General features: G+C 31.4%; 1 protein-coding gene across 8 annotated transcripts in view; it reads left to right on the top strand.

Moving 5' to 3' along the window:
- Esyt2 (extended synaptotagmin-like protein 2) overlaps positions 1-20,897 on the top strand; it is a 110,734-nt gene that overhangs the window by 86,602 nt on the left and 3,235 nt on the right. For 6 of the 8 annotated variants that reach the window (XM_075290383.1, XM_075290378.1, XM_075290382.1 and 3 more), the window contains 5 exons: positions 3,232-3,402; positions 4,473-4,561; positions 16,950-16,998; positions 17,068-17,676; positions 17,746-18,258. In XM_075290383.1, coding sequence (XP_075146498.1) covers positions 3,232-3,402; positions 4,473-4,561; positions 16,950-16,998; positions 17,068-17,676; positions 17,746-18,258 — 1,431 coding nt within the window. Of the gene's footprint in view, positions 1-3,231; positions 3,403-3,860; positions 3,947-4,472; positions 4,562-9,746; positions 9,833-16,949; positions 16,999-17,067; positions 17,677-17,745; positions 18,259-20,897 lie in introns of all 8 variants that reach the window. The other 2 variants (XM_075290380.1, XM_075290379.1) reach the window with 2 other exon arrangements.

Genomic DNA, 20,897 nt, shown 5'->3' with positions numbered 1-20,897 from the left:
GAAAATTTTGTCAAAATTTAATTTTTACAAAACAGTTTGTCAAATTTTATTCCTATAGACAATTTTGCCAAAATTTTATTTTTTGTCAAAATTTTATTACTATAGAAAATTCTGTCAAAATTTTATTTCTACAGAAAATTTCGTCAAAATTTTATTTCTATAGAAAATTTTCCCAACATTTTATTTCAATAGAAAATGTTGTCAACATTTAATTTCTATATAACATTTTGCCAACATTTTATTTCTATAGAAAATTTTGTCAAAATTTTATTTCTATATAAAATTTTGCCAAAATTTTATATGTATAGAAAATTTTGCCGAAATTTTAATTTCTATAGAAAATGTTGCCAAAAATATATTTCTAGCAAAAATTTTACCAAAATTTTATTTCTATAGATAATTCTGCCAAAATTTTAATTCTAGAGAAAATTTTGTCAAAATTTATTTCTATAGAAAATTTTGCCAAAATTTTATTTCTATAGAAAATTTTGCCAAAATTTTATTTCTATACAAAATTTTGCCAAAAATTTTTTCTAGAAAATTTTGCCAAAATTTTATTTCTAAAGAAAATTTTGCCAAAATTTTATTTCCATAGCAAATGTTGCCAAAATCTTTTTTCTATAGAACATTTTGCCAACATTTTATTTCTATAGATAATTTTGCCAACATTTTATTTCCATAGAAAATTTTGTCAAAATTTTATTTCTATATAAAATTTTGCCAAAATTTTATATGTATAGAAAATTTTGCCGAAATTTTAATTTCTATAGAAAATGTTGCCAAAAATATATTTCTAGCAAAAATTTTACCAAAATTTTATTTTTATAGATAATTCTGCCAAAATTTTAATTCTAGAGAAAATTTTGTCAAAATTTATTTGTATAGAAAATTTTGCCAAAATTTATTTCTATAGAAAATGTTGCCAAAATTTTATTTCTATACAAAATTTTGCCAAAAATTTTTTCTAGAAAATTTTACCAAAATTTTATTTCTAAAGAAAATTTTGCCAAAATTTTATTTCCATAGCAAATGTTGCCAAAATCTTTTTTCTATAGAACATTTTGCCAACATTTTATTTCTATAGATAATTTTGTCAAAATTTTATTTCTATAGAAAATTTTGCCAAAACTTTATTTCTATAGAAAATTATGCCAACATTTTATTTCTATAAAAATTTTGTCAAAATTTGATTTATATAGAAATTTTTGTCAAAATTTTATTTCTATAGAAAACTTTGTCAAAATTTGATTTCTATAGAAAATTTTGCCAAAATTTTATTTCTATAGGAAATTTTGTCAAAATTTTATCTCTATAGAAAAATTTGCCAAAATTTTATCTCTATAGAAAATTTTGTCAAATATTTTATTTCTATAGAAAATTTTGTCAAATATATTATTTCTATAGGAAATTTTGTCAAAAATTTACTTTTATAGAAAATTTCATCACCATTTTATTTCTATTGAAAATTTTGCCAAAAATATATTTCTAGAAAATATTTTGTCAAAATTTTATTTCTGTAGAAAATTTTGTCTATATTTTATTTCTATAGAAAATATTGTCTAAATTTCTATGGAAAATTTAGTCAAAATTTAATTTTTACAAAAAAGTTTGTCAAAGTTTATTTCTGCAGAAAATTTTGCTAAGATTGTATTTCTATAGAAAATTTTGGCAATATTTTATTTCTATAGAAAAATTTGCCAAAATTTTATCTCTATAGAAAATTTTGTCAAATATTTTATTTCTATAGAAAATTTTGTCAAATATTTTATTTCTATAGGAAATTTTGTCAAAAATTTACTTTTATAGAAAATTTCATCACCATTTTATTTCTATTGAAAATTTTGCCAAAAATATATTTCTAGAAAATATTTTGTCAAAATTTTATTTCTGTAGAAAATTTTGTCTATATTTTATTTCTATAAAAATATTGTCTAAATTTCTATGGAAAATTTAGTCAAAATTTAATTTTTACAAAAAAGTTTGTCAAAGTTTATTTCTGTAGAAAATTTTGCTAAGATTGTATCTCTATAGAAAATTTTGGCAATATTTTATTTCTATAGAAAATTTTGTCAAAATTTTATATCTATAGAAAATGTTGCCAAAATTGTATTTCTATAGAAAATTTTGTCAAAATTTTATTTCTATAGAAAATTTTGCCAAAATTTTATATGTATAGAAAATTTTGTCAAAATTTTATATGTATAGAAAATTTTGTCAAAATTTTATTTCTATAGAAAATTTTGCCAAAATTTTATATGTATAGAAAATTTTGTCGAAATTTTATTTCTAGAGAAAATTTTGTCAAAATTTATTTCTATAGAAATTGTGCCAAAATTTTATTTCTATAGAAAATTTTGCCAAAAATATATTTCTAGAAAAAATGTTACCAAGATTTTATTTCTATAGAAAATTTTGCCAAAATTTTATTTCTATAGAAAATTGAGTCAAAATTTTATTCCTATAGACAATTTTGTCAAAATTTTATTTCTATAGGAAATTTTGTCCAAATTTTATTTCTATAGAAAATGTTGTCAAAATTTTATTTCTATAGAAAATTTTGCCAAAATTTTATATGTATAGAAAATTTTGTCGAAATTTTATTTCTATAGAAAATTTTGTCAAAATTTTATTTCTAGAGAAAATTTTGTCAAAATTTATTTCTATAGAAAATTGTGCCAAAATTTTATTTCTATAGAAAAATTTGCCAAAACTTTATTTCTATAGAAAATTTTGCCAAAATTTTATATGTATAGAAAATTTTGTCAAAATTTTATATGTATAGAAAATTTTGTCAAAATTTTATTTGTATAGAAAATGTTGCCAAAATTTTATTTCTATAGAAAATGTTTGCCAAAATTTTATTTGTATAGAAAATTTTGCCAAAATTTTATTTGTATAGAAAGTTTTACCAAAATTTTATTTCTATAGAAAATTTTGCCAAAATTGTATTTCTATAAAAAATTTTGCCAAAATTTTATGTCTATAGAAAATTTCGTCAAAATTTTATTTCTCTATAAAATTTTGTAAAAATTTTATTTTTATAGAAAATTGTGCCAAAATTTTTTTTTCTAAAGAAATTTTTGCCAAAATTTTATTTCTATAGAAAATTTAGCCAAAATTTTATTTCTGTAACTGTACCTAACCTAACCTAATCTACACCCCTTCGAATCCAAAATTGTAATTGATATGTTTCTGTTAATCTAGAGAGATTTTTTTGATTGTCTATTTCAGGGAGTTTTACGCATTCATGTGGTCGAGGCTAAGGATTTAATGAAGAAGGATATTAGCATGTTGGGTAAGGGTAAATCCGATCCCTATGCCATTATTAATGTGGGATCTCAGGAATTCAAAACTCAGATTATTGACAACAATGTCAATCCTAAATGGGACTTTTGGTGTGAGGTAAGTTGAGGATTTCTCTAAAAAAATATCAAACAAAATTCTTTTTTGAAAATTTTCGTTATCAAAATTGGCCATATAAAAATCGCTCTTTCTTTCTAACAAAGTTTTGTTTTTCGAAATAAAAATTCCGTTAAAATTTTTGGCACACACATTTTTTGCAAATTTCAAAATTACCTGTTTCTATGTAGAAATAAGCTTGGCATGCCTCACCATTTTTTTATTTATTTTTTTTTATTTATTTTTTTAATTGTTATTGTTCTTTTTTCACTTTTGTTTTTTCTTACTTTAAAAAAACAAAAACTATATATGCATTTTCATATAATGTCTACTCTATGTTATTCTACATATATAAAAATATCCAAAAACAAACTTTACTCCTTCTTAAAAAAAAAAAATAAATTAAAAAACAAACAAAATTAATCCACAAATCAAAATCACACACAAAATTTTTCACAAAGGCTCAAATTTTTGTTGAAATGGGTCAATTTGTTGAACTTAAAGTATTCGATGCTGATGAAACGGGCAAAGGCGAGCCATTGGGAAGGTAAGTTCAAAATTTGGAAAGTAAAAATAGAAAACTTAAAATTAAATAAATTCCAATTTGTAAAACAAAAAAAAACCATAGAGAGGTCTTTACACTTTGAGCTATGATATTTATATAAAGAAAACTATTGGCGAAAAAAATCAAAATTTTAAAATACCTTTGAAAAAATATCCTAAATTTTTTTTAATAAACAAAAATTTTAAAATTCCAATAATCCTTTATTAAGTGTAAAGACCCCCCCTCAATGAAATTCAATTAAATTCAAAATGTCTCAGTAATTTGTGTAATTATCGATAAATCATTATAAGAAAAATTCCCTGACATTGGTAAATTCATTTTTAAATACATTTCCATTAAAGTTAGTAGTTTGAGTTAGAAAAAAATTTGCTGCCTGGCATGTAAAATAAAGCCATATGCTTACTAATCCCATAAAAGCTTTGGTTGTCATTTATGAGCAAAAAAATGGTGGAGGCCATATTCATTAATTTTAAAAAATTTCCTAAATTTAAATCAAAATTTTTTATAGGCCTTTGTTAATTGCCCCGTAGGCCAGGAGGTCTTTTTTAAGTTATGGGATTATGATCAAGGTCCCCAAGACGATGATTCTTTGGGCAGGTTGTGTATAACCATAAGCATGTCTAGCTGAGAGTATACTTATGTGAAATTATAATTGAGCCAAAAATTATGTTGGCAACCCTGCATGTCTTTTGAGCACTTTTAAGCACACTAAAATGCATCACTGATACACTAATACACCCACACATACACACACCAATTTAACAATTTATGTAACACCATTAACATTCGCATTTCTCTCTGTCTATTTTACACTTTGTCTTCGACTCTCATTTATTGGTGAATATAAAAAATCGTATTTGAACCAGACATGGAAAATGCAGTACAATAGTACTTCTTTCAATACTTTTTCACCCTGGTCAGTACCTTAGTACCCCCGCAATTGATTTAGTACCATTTGTATAGACATTTTTGATCCTATATGAGATTTATGGTACAAAAGTTTTGACAAAATATTTTAATATTTTGAAAAAGTCTTTAACAAACTTATTTGCCAGTGGTCTTTTACAAATTTGGCAAAACAGACAAGTTCATAAGGGAAAAATATCTCAGTTTTGTAAAAGTCATAGTCAAAAACACGACTTTAATTAATTTCAAGAATGTTTTATTCAAAAAAAGCATGTGTTTCTATATTACGCTTCCACACGAACACTTTCTAGATAAGAAGTTATCGATCGCGTACTAAAATAATTCGAACCATTACAGGTAACGGGCGAAACGTGAGACAAAAAAAATCTGCCAACATTTGGAGAAAATCTTACCAAGAACTATCAAAATCATATTAGTTATTTTGCAAAAATTTATTTTTTGCCAAAAATGTATTTTTACAGAAAATTTTGTCCAAATTGTTTCATTTGGAAAATTTTGTCATAATGTTTTTTATACCCTCCACCATAGGATGAGGGTATATTAACTTTGTCATTCCGTTTGTAATACATCGAAATATTGCTCTAAGACCCCCTAAAGTAACACATATATATTTTGGGTCGTGGTGAAATTCTGAGTCGATCTAAGCATGTCCGTCCGTCTGTTGAAATCACGCAAACTTCCGAACGAAACAAGCTACCGACTTCAAACTTGGCACAAGTAGTCGTTATTGATGTAGGTCGGATGGTATTGCAAATTGGCCATATCGGTCCACTTTTTCGTATAGCCCCATATAAAGGGACCCCCAGATTTGGTTTGCGCAGCCTATAAGAGTAGCATATTTCATCTGATCTGACTGAAATTTGGTAAATGGTGTAAGTATATGGTCTCTAACAATCATGCAAACATTGGTCCATATCGGTCCATAATTATATATAGCCCCCATATACACCGATCCCCAGAATTGACCTCCGGAGCCTCTTTCAATCGGATCATCCGATCCGATTGAAATTTGGTACGTGGTGTAAGTATATGATCTCTAATAACCATGGAAAAATTGGTCCATATCGGTACATAATTATATATAGCCCCCATATAAAGCGATCTCCATATTTGGTTTGCGGATCCTCTAAGAGTAGCATATTTCATCCGATCTGACTGAAATTTGCTACGTGGTGTTAGTATAGGGTCTCTAATAAGCCCATAAGAATTTGTCCATATCGGTCCATAATTATATATAGGCCCCATATAAATCGATCCCCAGATTTGACCTCCGTAACCTCTTGCAGAAGCAAAATTCATCCGATTCGGTTGAAATTTGGTACGTGATGTTAGTATGTGGTCTCTAACAATCTCGTAAGAATTTGTCCATATCGGTCCATAATTATATATAGCCCCCATATAAATCGATCCCCAGATTTGACCTCCGTAACCTCTTGCAGAAGCAAAATTCATCCGATCCGGTTGAAATTTGGTACGCGATGTTAATATAGGGTCTCTAACAAACACGTAAGAATTGGTCCATAATTATATATAGGCCCCATATAAATCGATCCCCAGATTTGACATCCGGAACCTCTTGCAGAAGCAAAATTCATCCGATCCGGTTGAAATTTGGTACGTGGTGTTAGTATAGGGTCTCTAACAAACCCATAAGAATTTGTCCATATCGGTCCATAATTATATATAGGCCCCATATAAATCGATCCCCAGATTTGACCTCCGGAACCTCTTGCAGAAGCAAAATTCATCCGATCCGTTTGAAATTTGGTACGTGGTGTAAGTATATGATCTCTAATAGCCATGCAAAAATTGGTCCATATCGGTCTATAATTACATATAGCCCCCATATAAACCGATCCCCAGATTTGACCTCCGGAGCCTCTTGCAGGAGCAAAATTCATCCGATCCGGTTGAAATTTGGTACGCGGTGTTAGTATAGGGTCTCTAACAAACACGTAAGAATTGGTCCATATCGGTCCATAATTATATATAGCCCCCATATAAATCGATCCCCAGATTTGACCTCCGTAACCTCTTGCAGAAGCAAAATTCATCCGATTCGGTTGAAATTTGGTACGTGGTGTTATATGGGCTCTAACAACCATGCAAAAATTGGTCCATATCGGTCCATAATTATATGTAGCCGATCCCCAATCACACCAAAATTGGGCCATATCGGTTCATAATCATGGTTGCCACTCGAACCAAAAATAATCTACCAAAATGTTATTCCTATAGAAAATTTTGTCAAATTTTATTTCTATAGAGAATTTTGTCCAAATTTTACTTCTATAGAAAATGTTGTCAAAATTTTATTTCTATAGAAACTTTTGGTCTTTTTTAGTTTATTATATTCCACGTATGGAATACCTTGCAATTTAGAAGACGGTGTTAGTTTTAAGATACAAGGCAATCCATGGTGGAGGGTACATAAGCTTCGGCCAGGCCGTACTTACTATATATACTAACAATTTATTTCTATAGAAAATTTTGTCCAAATTTTATTTACAAAGAAAATTTTGTCCAAATTTTATTTGCAAAGATAATTTTGTCCAACTTTTATTTCTCTAGAAAATTTTGTCCAAATTTTATTTCTCTGGAAAATTTTGTCAAAATTTTATTCCTATAGAAAATTTTGTCAGAATTTTATTTCTATAGAAAATGTTGTCAAAATTGTATTTCTATAGAAAACTTTCTTTGGAAAATTTTGTCAACATTTTATTTCTATAGAAGATTTTGTCAAACATTTTTCCAAAGAAAATTTTGTAAAAATTTTATTTCTATAGAAAATTTTGTAAACATTTTATTTCTATAGAAAATTTTGTCAAAATTTTATTTCTATAGAAAATTTTGTCAAATTTTTATTTTTATAGAAACATTTTTCAAAATTTTATTAATATAGAAAATTTTTAAAAATTTTGTTTCTATAAAAAATTTTTGTCTAAATATTATTTTTATAGAATTTTTTGTCAAAAAATTGTATTTTATGCTTTTGTCAATATTTTATTTCTATAGAAAATTTTGTCCAAATTTTATTTCTTTAGAAAATTGTATCAAAATTTTTATGTCTATAGAATTTTTTTTCAAAATTTTATTTCTATGGAAAATTTTTGTCTAAATTTTATTTCTATAGAAAATTTTGTCAAAATTTTATTTCTATAGAAAATTTTTTAAAAATTTTATTTCTATAGAAATTTTTGTCAAAATATTATTTTTATAGGAATTTTTGTCATTTTTTTTTAGAAAAATTTATCAAAATTTTATTTCTATAGAAAATTTTGTCAAAATTTTATTTCTATAGAAAATTTTTTCAAAATTTTATTTCTATAGAAAATGTTGTAAAAATTTTATTTCTATTGAAAATTTTTGTCAAAATTTTATTTCTATAGAAAATTTTTTCAAAATTTTATTTCTATAGAAATTTTTGTCTAAATATTATTTTTATAGAAATTTTTGTCAATTTTTTTATAGAATTTTTTTTTTCAAGATTTCTTTTCTATAGAAAAATTTATCAAAATTTTATTTCTATAGAAAATTTTGTCAACATTTTATTTCCATTGAAAATTTTGTCAAAATTTTATTTCTATAGAAATTTTTGTCAAAATATTATTTTTAGAGAAATTTTTGTCAATTATTTTTTTTATAGAAATTTTTTTCAAGATTTTATTTCTATAGAAAAATATATCAAAATTTAATTTCTATAGAAAATTTTGTCAAAATTTTATTTCTATTGAAAATTTTGTCAAAATTTTATTTCTATAGAAATTTTTGTCAAAATATTATTTTTAGAGAAATTTTTGTCAATTTTTTTTATAGAAATTTTTTTCAAGATTTTATTTCTATAGAAAAATATATCAAAATTTAATTTCTATAGAAAATTTTGTCAAAATTTTATTTCTATTGAAAATTTTGTCAAAATTTTATTTCTATAGAAAATTTTGTTAAAATATTATTTTTATAAAAAAAATTTTGTCAAAATACCTTTCTTAAAAATTGTATTTTCCATCGCTGAGATGAACGCAGGATAGGAAACTTTAAGGTTAAATGGGTGAAGTCGCAGCTATTAATTTTAGTACGGCGATATCATTCGCACTCTATCTCACAAATTAACGACTAGTTGTACAATGTGTTGGCACTTCGTATATATGTTATGATCAGAGAATGAAGCCGCGAATTTGAGTCGAGATGAATCGACGTATTCGGCGGCGGCGTCGACGGGCAAAAAAAGGTCGTCGGTGGCTCAAATCACTGGCGCGACTCGGCGTCTTCATTCTCTGTTTCGGATAGGTAATACACCAATTTATTGTACAACTACTCCCTACCTGTGATTCACTTATAATAAGTCTTTATTTTTTCTCCAAATGATATTATAGACGTTCCCACACACTCTCTCTCTCTCGCTCTCACACACTTCCCCCAACGCCTCTCTAAACATATTTGACCATATCAATTGTTATTGTCTAGTCTGTCTTGCTCTAATGGTTGTTCTCTGTCTAGCACACGTATTACATATAAAAGCATGTCCTCTACGCACTATGCATCCCAATAGGAACCGAAGTCTTTTGTTTTCTTGGCCAAATTAGCTTTTCCGAAATTTATTCATATGTTCTGAAAATTGGTCTTGCCTGGTCTTTTATGAATTATTCCCGCCTAACGATGCACCTATTAAGTTTGATGAAGACTCTAAATTTGGAAGGAATTTATATTCAAAATTTTTTCTTATTGGTTCCCTTTTTCTTTCTATTTATCTACTTCTCTTATGTGTACCCTTCTTCTTCTCTTACTCTCCCCCAAATCCCAATTTACATGTGAATTGTGCAATCAAAATCGAATCACTTAATTTTGTTTGTTAAAGGCTGCAGTGGAAGTTACACAACATACTGTAATTACATATCGTTTGTACGACTGGGATCGTACCGGTGATGATGAATCCCTGGGAAGGTGAAGGCTTTATATGTCTTTTTTTCACATTTTCTATTGCAAATTCAATCGTTTTCATTCTTTTATACTTTTCAAATTTAAGCTCTTTGTGAATTAGAAGAGTATTATGTGTGATTGGTTTTTAGTTATAGTCATTTTTTTGATTTCATTTTACTTTCGGATTAGTGTCTTGCAGTACATGGTTTTAGTTTTCTATATCTCTCAGTAGATGCATGTTCTCAAATTTTCAGGATCTCTATAAATTGTGAAATAGAAGAGAGTTAGCATAACCGAACTCTTTTGAACTTAAGAGAAAATGTTCAATTTTCTGAAATATTGATACACATATTCCTATATCCTTGTTTACCCCTTTTTTACCAATTCTTTAGGATCACATGATATTCGCCATTCATTAATATTGAATTCCGTCTCTAATCAGATTCATTTCTCGTTTTTACCAATCTCCTGATTGGACACCCGGTTGTGTTGGGGGTGCATTTTTATGCAATCTATTTGAAATTCGCTACATAATTTTACTATCCATTCCGTACCAATCGCACAGAGATTGGTCCATAAATAGACATAGTCTCCATATTAACCGATCTCATATGTGACTAAGGCTTCTTATACAGGATTGTCCCGATACCTATAGCTCATTGTTGATTTCAGAGTTATGTGTTATGTGTCATCCATGTATGTTATCTCTAGTCCAAAGTTCTCCAAATGCGCAGCTCATCGACCCGCGCAACAGTATTCACCATGGCAGTATTTCCAGAAGGCGCTTCGTTTATAACATCACAGAGGGGAGCCACCGTGGTGCAATGGTTAGCATGCCCGCCTTGCATACACAAGGTCGTGGGTTCGATTCCTGCTTCGACCGAACACAAAAAAGTTTTTCAGCGGTGGATTATCCCACCACAGTAATGCTGGTGACATTTCTGAGGGTTTCAAAGCTTTTCTAAGTGGTTTCACTGGAATGTGGAACGCCGTTCGGACTAGGCTATAAAAAGGAGGTCCCTTGTCATTGAGCTTAACATGGAATCGGGCAGCACTCAGTGATAAGAGAGAAGTTCACCAATGTGGTATCACAATGGACTGAATAGTCTAAGTGAGCCTGATACATCGGGTTGCCACCTAACCTAACCTAACATCGCAGAGACGAAGTAACAAAACATTATCATTCTCATTAATACCGCCAAAGCATAAAAGACCCTGGGTCTCAATGGAATCTCAAGTCGGATGCTCGAGAATCTAATCATAACGGGAGTATCTCATCAGACTCTTCAAGGGACTACTTCCCCCTAAACTCACAGAGACGAAGTAACAAAACATTATCATTCTCATTAATACCGCCAAAGCATAAAAGACCCTGGGTCTCAATGGAATCTCAAGTCGGATGCTCGAGAATCTAATCATAACGGGAGTATCTCATCAGACTCTTCAAGGGACTACTTCCCCCGAGCATCGTGGAGAGTTTCCCATGCGCAGTGGGAATATCATCGTCGCACTACCCCTATTGATCCTAGATTCAGGGAACTGAGTCAACAGATTGATGGTATTTCACTCACCTTTGGCGCCGTGACTGGACCAAAGAAATTCACAAGTCTTTTCTTATTAACAGCAACAAAGCCTCCACGGCGCTGGGGGCCAAAGGAATTTTCATCCTGATGTTCATTAAGGATCTGTGCATAGCGGGAGTTGAGTATCTCACAAATCGTGGTTTTCCATGTAAAATGGTTTTCTCATTAACAGTGTGAATATCTTCGTCGCACTACTACCATTGATCCTATATACAGGGAACTGAGTTTATAGATTGATGCGATTTCATTCACCTTTGGCAACGTTACTGGTCCGAAGAAATTCTCAAGTTATTTCTTGTCAATAGTGCCAAAGCGCTGTGGCCTAAAGGAATTTCAATCCTGAGGTTCAAGGATCTGTGCTTAGTGGGAGTTGAGTACCTCACAAAACTCATCAAGACTTCTCCCGACCCACGCATTTAGGGAACTAAGTTTAGCTTCGTAACATAACCGAAGAATACAAATCATCAAATACAGCAATTCTACTTCGAGCTATCTCGAACCATATCCGCAGAGATGATGCGATTTCACTAATCTTTTTGACGTGACTGGTCCGAAGAAATTCGAAAGGAATTTCTTATTAACCAGCACCAAAGCGTCCAAGGCGCTGAATCCCAAAGGAGTTTCAATCCTCATGTTCAAGGATCTGTGCATAGCGAAGAATTTCCCAGCTGCCACTGCGCAACGGCTTTCCAATCAACAGCGTTGCATTGATCCGAAGAAATTCGAAAGGAATTTCTTATTAGCAGCACCAAAGCGTCCAAGGTGCTGGGTCCCAAAGGAGTTCAATCCTCATGTTCAAGGATCTGTGCATAGCGGAGAATTTCCCAGCTGCCATTGCGCCACGGATTTCCAATCAACAGCGTTGCATTGATCCTGTTGATCCTAATTTCAGGGATATGAGTTTAGCTTTGTAAGATAATCGAAGAATGCAAATCATCACGTATATCAATTATACTTAGAGCTATCTCGAACCATATCCTCAGAGATGATGCGATTTAAGTCACCTTTAGCGACGTGACTTGTCTAAAGGAATTCGCAAGTTTTTTCATATTAACAGCTCTAAAACGGTGGGGCCCAAAGGAATTTCAATCCTGATGTTCAAGGATCTGTACATAGCGGCAGTTGAGTATCTCACAAAACTTGTCAAGACAATACTTCTCCCAAGCTTCGTGGAGAATTTCCCAGCTGCCACTGCGCAACGGGTTTCCAATCAACAGCGTTGCATTGATCCTGTTGATCCTAATCCTAATTTCAGGGAACTGATTTTAGCTTAGTAACATAATCTAAGAATGCAAGTCATCACGTATAGCACTTATACTTAGAGCTATGTTGAACCATGTCACAATGAATTTCTTATGAACAGCACCAAAGCCTCCAAGGCGCTGAGGCCCAAAGGAATTTCATTCCTGATGTTCAAGGATCTGTGCATAGTGGGAGTTGAGCATCTCACAAATCTCGTGAAGACAATACTTCTCCCGACCCTCGTGGAAAATTTCCCAGCGCAACGGTTTTCCAATAAATAGCGTCGCATTGATCCTAAATTCAGGGATCTGAGTTTAGCTTTGTAAGATAATCGACGAATACGTACAGGAATTATGCTTTGAGCTATCTGGAACCGTGGCCCCAGAGTCAAAGCCTCCAAGGCGCTCGACCCGGCTCGATCATCCTACTAACTCTTCATGATAGAAAATTTCCCGGATACTAGGGCAGAAGTGTTTCCTCATCAACTCCGTCAAAGCCTCCATGGAATCTCAAAAATACGCAACACTTTTCTCATCAACTCCGTCAAAGAATCCATGGAATCTCGCCCCGACTCGATAGAATCTCAGTGCTAAAGGCCAAGAATCTGAGAATGATCGTCTTACTAACTCCTAATGATAGAGAATTTCCCAGATGCCAGTGCAGAAATGTGTTCTCATCAACTCTGTCAGAGCCTCCATGGAATCTCAAAAATGATGTTCAAGAACCTTAGCATACTGGGCCTTGGGCATCTTACCAAACTCCGCAAAACCTCTAACCAAACTCCCAAGCCTCATGGAGAATCTCTCAGCTGCCAATGCACAAGGGGTTTCTCATCAATAGCATGATTTGCATCGTCGCACTGATCCTGTTGATCCTTATTTCTGGAAACTTTGACTACAAATTAGTAAGATAGTCGACAAATACAATTCATCGTATAGCAATTAAACTTAGCCTGTGGTAATGGTAAGGTGTAGACCATAATAAGAGCTCTCTCGAAGCGAGTTAGAAGGGATGATGCGATTGCAGTCACATTTGGCAACGTCACTAATCCGAAAAGATTTGCAATGGTTTGGTCATTAACAAAGAAAAAACCTCCAAGATGCTGAGCCCCTATAGAGTCTCAAAGGATCAGGGAATACCAGGTTGTAGTTCAAGCCTCGTGGAGAATTTCTCAGCTGCCAGTGCGCAAGGGGTTTCTCATCAATAGCGTGATTTGCTTCGTCGCACTGATCCTGCTTATCCTTATTTCTGGGAACTGCGAGTACAGATTAGTAAGATAGTCGACAAATACAAGTCATCACATACAAACATTAAATTTGGGCTCTAGTAATGATAAGGTGTGAACCAGCAGCTCTCTCGGAGCGAGTCAGCCGAGATGATGCGATTTCAGTTATTTTAGATAACGTGACCGGTCCAAAGAGATTTGCAAGGGTATGCTCATTAATAGAGCAAAAGCCTCCAAGGTACTGGGTCCCGATAGAATCTCAATGTTGATGTTCAACGATCAGGGAATACCAGGAGATAGTTCGAGGGATAATTTACGAAAAACTGCCCCCATAGAATCTCAAAGGATCAGGGAATACCAGGAGTTAGTTTGAGGGATAATTTACGAAAGACTGTTCAGGGGGTCAGAGGAAGAAATAAAACACCAGTTGATGCGATTTCAGTCACTTTTGGCAACGTGACCCATCCGAAGAGATTTGTAAGGGTTTTGCTCATTAACAGAGCAAAAGCCTCCAAGGCACTGGGTGCCGTTAGAATCTCAATGTTGATGTTCAACGATCAGGGAATACCAAGAGGTAGTTCGAGGGATAATTTATGAAAAACTGCTCAGGAGGTCAGAGGAAGAAATAAAAAAAATCCATGAGACCTAAGGGTACGGCTTGCGGCGTATCGCCAAATTAATATATCTTCTACTTCATTGGCGGAAAAGGGAATAGTGTCGCCATTGAAGAGATTTGCAAGGGTTTGCTCATTAACAGAGCAAAAGCCCCCGCGGCGCTGGGTCCCGAGAGAATCTCAATGCCGATGATCAAGGATCAGGGAATACCAGCGACTACAGATTAGTAAGATAGTCGACAAATACAAGTCATCACGTGCAGAAAATTCAGCATCTAATGGTAATGGTAAGGTGTGGACCACCATAAGACCTCTCTCGAAGTGAGCCAGCAGAGATCATGCGATTTCAGTCACCTTTGCCAACGTGACCGATCCGAAGAGATTTGCAAGGATTTGCTAATTAACAGAGCAAAAACATCCAAGGCGCTGGGTCTCAATGGTGATGTCCAAGGATTAGGGAATACCAGGAGGCAGTTTGAGGGATAATTTACGAAAAATGGTTCAGGAGGTCAGGGGAAAAAATAAAAAATACATGAGATTACCAAGGCGCTGGGCCCCGAGAGAATCTTAATGCTGATATTCCAGGATCAGGGAAAACCATCACTAACAGACTACAGATAAGTAAGATAGTCGACAAATACAAGTCCTCACGTGCAGAAATTAAATTTGTCCTCTGGTAATGATAAGGTCTGAACCACCAGCTCTCTCTCGAACCGAGTCAGCAGAGGTGATGGGATTTTAGTCACATTTGGCAACGCCACCGATCCGAAGAGATTTGCAACCAAGCAAAAACATCCAAGGCGCTGGGTCTCAATGGTGATGTCCAAGGATTAAGGAATACCAGGAGGCAGTTTTAGGGATAATTTACGAAAAATGGTTCAGGAGGTCAGGGGAAAAAATAAAAAAAAATCGTGAGACTACCAAGGCGCTGGGCCCCGAGAGAATCTTAATGCTGATGTTCCACGATCAGGGAAAACCAGCACTACCAGACTACAGATAAGAAAGATAGTGGACAAATACAAGTCATCACGTGCAGAAAATTTAGCATATAATGATATTGGTAAGGTGTAGATTACCATAAGACCTCTCTCAAAGTGAGCCAGCAGAGACAATGCGATTTCAGTCACCTTTGCCAACGTGACTGATCCGAAGAGATTTGCAACAGAGCAAAAACATCCAAGGCGCTGGGCCCCGAGAGAATCTTAATGCTGATGTTACACGATCAGGGTATACCAGGAGGTATTTAGTTCGAGGGATAATTTACGAAAAACGGTTCAGGGGGTCAGAGGAAGAAATAAAAAAAAACCATGAGACCTAAGGGTGCGGCTTGCGGCATATCGCCAAATTAAAATATCTTCCACTTCATTGGCGGGAAAGGGGATAGTGTTTTGCCATTGAAGAGATTTGCAACGGTTTGCTCATTAACAGAGCGAAAGCCTCCAAGGCACTGGGTCCCGATAGAATCTCAATGTTGATGTTCAACGATCAGGGAATACCAGCGACTACAGATTAGTAAGACAGTCGACAAATACAAGTCATCACGTGCAGAAAATTCAGCCTCTAATGGTAATTGTAAGGTGTGGACCACCATAAGACCTCTCTCGAAGTGAGCCAGCAGAGATCATGCGATTTCAGCCGAAGAGATTTGCAACAGAGCAAAAACATCGAAGGCGCTGGGTCTCAATGGTGATGTCCAAGGATTAGGGAATACCAGGAGGCAGTTTGAGTGTTAATTTACGAAAAATTGTTCAGAGGTCAGAAGAAGATTAAAAAAAATAATAATTCCGTGAGATTACCTAAGGTTACGGTCTGCGGCATATCGCCAAATTACAATATCTTCTATTTCATTGGGGGGAAGGGGATATAAATACGGCACGGATATTCTATTTGAATTTCTAGGCGGTGAATGAAATCGCGTTGCAGTTGATCCCTACTTCGTTAAACTCACCTAATTATTGGTTTGCTTTATTACGTAGCAATTCCATGTTTCTTAGTAGATCTTCATGAAATTTGAGACTTGGGTTGTTGTTCATTCAACTCGCCTGATTTTCTTTAAATAAGTCCAAAGATATTCCTTTAAACTATCGCCCTAAAATATTGAAAGTATGACTCCTAAAAGTATCAATCCTATTTTTATATAAAATAGAAGTAGAAGTAGAAGTATGTAAGGATACCTAAATAATTCCGTAGTGAATTTATTTTTAATTCGTAATTCATAGCTTATTTACAAAATGCCCTAACTAACTTTCTTCAATTTTTAAATGTTCAACTTCCTACAATTAATCTCTAACTAAACAAATTATCATAATTTACTAGTCAACAACTAACTTGGTTAACTTTTCTAACATTAGAGACATTTGAAATGTACAATTTTTAATTTTTCTTAAAGTTTTCTTTTTTGCCCCCCTTTGTTTAATGTTAAATCGAAAAAAAAAGAAAACAATTTGATAATAAAATAATTTCGAAAATATTTACAGCGCCAGCATAGAAATTATCAATGCAGTACAGAAAGGAGTTGTGGATACGGTAAGAAAACTGAAGTTTCGAAATTTTATTTCATAAATTCTTAGACATTTTCATTATGTCTTCTTACAGTGGCTTACCCTGGAAAATGCCAAACATGGTCTCCTACATGTCCGCTTGCAATGGTATAAACTCACCACTAATCCCTTGGATTTACAAGCTGCCCTAGCCGAAACTCAATTATTACGTGTGGCTTCAATGAGTTCCGCCGTCTTGATTGTCTTCATTGACTCTGCGAAAAATCTCAAACAGGCTCGTACCAATTCAAATCCTGATCCTTATTTGGTATGCAGTGTGGGTAAACAAAAACAACAAACCGGTATGATAATGCGTGATAATTCACCCGTTTGGGAACAAGGCTTCACTTTCCTGGTTGGCAATCCCGATAATGATACTTTACAAATCAAAATTTTCGATCAAAAGACAGGCAATGAAATTGGCCAATTTGGTTATGTCATAGCGACATTATTACGTAAAGAAAATATGGATATAGTGTCACAACCTTTCCAAATACAAAAATCTGGACCAGAATCGAAATTGATAATGTCATTGTCTTTAAGGATTTTGAAAAAGGCCGACACCATTGAGGATCCTGAGGGTGGAGAAATCGCATCCAATGATAATAAACTAACCAGATCGGTTAGTAAAACAGCCAGTATACAGGAGCCTTCATCGCCAAAGGTATTGGAATTTGGTGTCAAGAGAATCCATTGGTATATGCTAATCTTTCTTTTCTCTAACCCCATTTAGGAACTTCAATCTCAATCTAGTCGTGTATCTGTTGATACTCCTGTGGCCGAAGAAGAACTTAATTTGAAAGTCTCCACGCCAACGAATTTACAATCGATTACCCCGCCACGAAGCCCCAATCCATTTAATGCTTCCCTAGTGGGTGGTGAATCAATGCTTACACATCGTGTTCCCGATCTCTCCCATTCGCCTGGTGAACATGGTCTCGGCCGTATTCTCTTGAATATTCATTATTTGTCCCAAAGACAAAAGCTATTTGTAACCATTAAGAAAATTATGAATATCCCATTGCGCGATCCCTCGAATATTCCAGATCCTTATGTTAAATTGTATTTACTGCCAGGCCGCAGTAAAGAATCGAAACGTAAGACCGTTGTTATAAAAGATAATTGTAATCCTGTCTATGATGCCACCTTCGAATATTTAATGTCCACGGCTGAGCTGTTGCAAACCGAATTGGAGGTTACAGTCTGTACACAGAAAGGATTCTTTGGTAGTCCCATCATTGGAATGGTAAGATATATAGTATAGCAAAGAAACTTCACAATATCATGAGATTTTCGAAAACGCAACGTACGAATGTTAGAACTTTGAACCAAAGAATGAAGTCGAGGCATTTTGGGGCGATAGCTAACACTTCTTTCTAACGGCGGCGTTAGCGTGATGGCTAAGCCGATACCATTTTCCTATTAGGCGCCTGTCCAGTGTTGCCAGAGGTAGGGCACATTCCCTATATGTAGGTTTTTTCCAATATTTACTTCCAATATAATGTAGATACTTTTTAACTCAACACAATTTTGAATAATTTTTACATTTTAGTGGCTCTAGAGGAGGAAATTAGAAGCCGACAAAGCTTGATCATTAACAATGTGTGGTAACCACGATTACTACTCGTGCCAAAAAATCTACCAACATTTTAAGAAAATCTTACCACAAATCTACCAAACAAATATTTCTATAGAAAATGTTGTTAAAATTTTATTCCTATAAAAAATTTTGTCTTAATTTGATTTCTACACAAAATTTTGCCAAAATTTTATTTCTATAGAAAATTTTGTAAAAATTTAATTTTTATAGAAAATTTGGTCGAAATTTTATTTCTATAGAAAATTTTGTCACAATTTTATTTCTATAAGAAATTTTGTCAAAATTTTATTTCTATAAGAAATTTTCTATAAAAATTTTGTCAAAATTTTATTTCTATAAAAAATTTTGTCAAAATGTTATTTATACAGAAAATTTTGTCAAAGTTTTTTTTCTATGGAAAATTTTGACAAAATTATATTTCTATAAAAAAAATGTTGTCAAAATTTGATTTCTATAGAAAATTTTGTCAAAATTTGATTTCTATAGAAAATTTTGTCAAAATTTTATTCTTGCAGTCTATAGGGCTTTGCCCAAATAAATTTGACAAACATTATTTTCCTCTGTTGGTTAAGCTACACTTGTAGTTTAGTCAATGTATGGTTTTACGCTGAAATCAAAAAAAAAAACAACAACAATGATTAAAGAACAAAAACCAACTATAACAAAACAAAACGAATGAAAAAAACTATAGAAATTTCATCAAAATTTTATTTCTTTAGAAAATTTTTTTATTATTTCTATAACAATTTTGTCAAAACTTGATTTCTACAAAAAATTTTGTCAAAATTTTATTTCTATAAAAATTTTTTTCAAAATGTTATTTCTATAGAAAATTTTGTCAAAATTTTATTTCTATCGAAAATTTAGACAAAATTTTATTTTTATAGAAAATTTCGTCAAAATGTTATTCCTATAGAAAATTTTGTCAAAATTTTATTTCTTTAGAAAATTTGGTCAAAATTTAATTTCTATAGAAATTTTTGTCAAAATTTTATTTCTATAAGAAATTTTGTCAAAATTTTGTTTCTATAGAAAATTTCGTCAAAATGTTATTCCTATAGACAATTTTGTCAAAATTTAATTTCAATGGAAAATTTTGTCAAAATTTGATTTCTTTATTAAAATTTGTTAAAAATTTTAATTCTGCAAATTTTGTCAAAATTGTTATTTCTATAAAAATGTCATCAAAATTTTATTTCTATACAAAATTTGGTCTGAATTTTATTTCTATACAAAATTTTGTCAAAATTTTATTTATACAGAAAATTTTGTCAAAATTTGATTTCTGTAGAAAATTTTGTCAAAATTAGATTTCTATAAAAAATTTTGTCAAAATTTTATTTCTATAGAAAATTTTGTCAAAATTTTATTTCTATAGAAAATTTTGTCAAAATTTTATTTCTATCGAAAATTTAGACAAAATTTATTTTTATAGAAAATTTCGTCAAAATGTTATTCCTATAGAAAATTTTGTCAAAATTTTATTTCTTTAGAAAATTTTGTCAAAATTTAATTTCTATAGCAAATTTAGTCAAAATTATTTCTATAGATAATTTTCTCAAAATTTTATTTCTGTAAGAAAATTTTGACAAAATTTTCTATAGGAATAACATTTTGACGAAATTTTCTATAAAAATAAAATTTTGTCTAAATTTTCCATAGAAATAAAATTTTGAAAAAACTTTTCTATAGAAATAAAATTTTAACAATATTTGCTATAGAAATAAAATTTTGACAAAATTTTCTATAGAAATAATAATTTTGACAAAATTTTGTATAGAAATAAAATTGTGACCAAATTTTGTATAGAGATAAAATTTTGACGAAATTTTTATAGAAATAAAATTTTGACAAAATTTTCTAAAGAAACCAAATTTCGACAAAATTTTCCATAAAAATAAAATTTTGACAAAATTTTTATAGAAATAAAATTTTGACAAAATTTTCTATAGAAATAAAATTTTGTCGAAATTTGATTTCTTTAGAAAATTTTGTCAAAATTTTATTTCTATAAAAATTTTGTCAAAATTTTATTTTCTTTAGAAAATTTTGTCAAAATTTTATTTCTATAAAAATTTCGCCAAAATTTTATCTCTATAAAAATTTAGTCTCAATTTTATTTCTATACAAAATTTTGTCAAAATTTTATTTCTATAGCAAATTTTGTTAAAATTTTATTTCTATAGAAAAGTTTTTTCAAAATTTTATTTCTATGGAAAATTTTGACAAAATTTTATTTTTATAGAAAATTTCGTCAAAATGTTATTCCTATAGAAAATTTTGTC

This window comes from Haematobia irritans, chromosome 1 (assembly GCF_050003625.1).
Source record: "Haematobia irritans isolate KBUSLIRL chromosome 1, ASM5000362v1, whole genome shotgun sequence".
Lineage (NCBI taxonomy): Eukaryota > Metazoa > Arthropoda > Insecta > Diptera > Muscidae > Haematobia > Haematobia irritans.
This window is presented reverse-complemented; position numbering and strand designations above follow the sequence as displayed.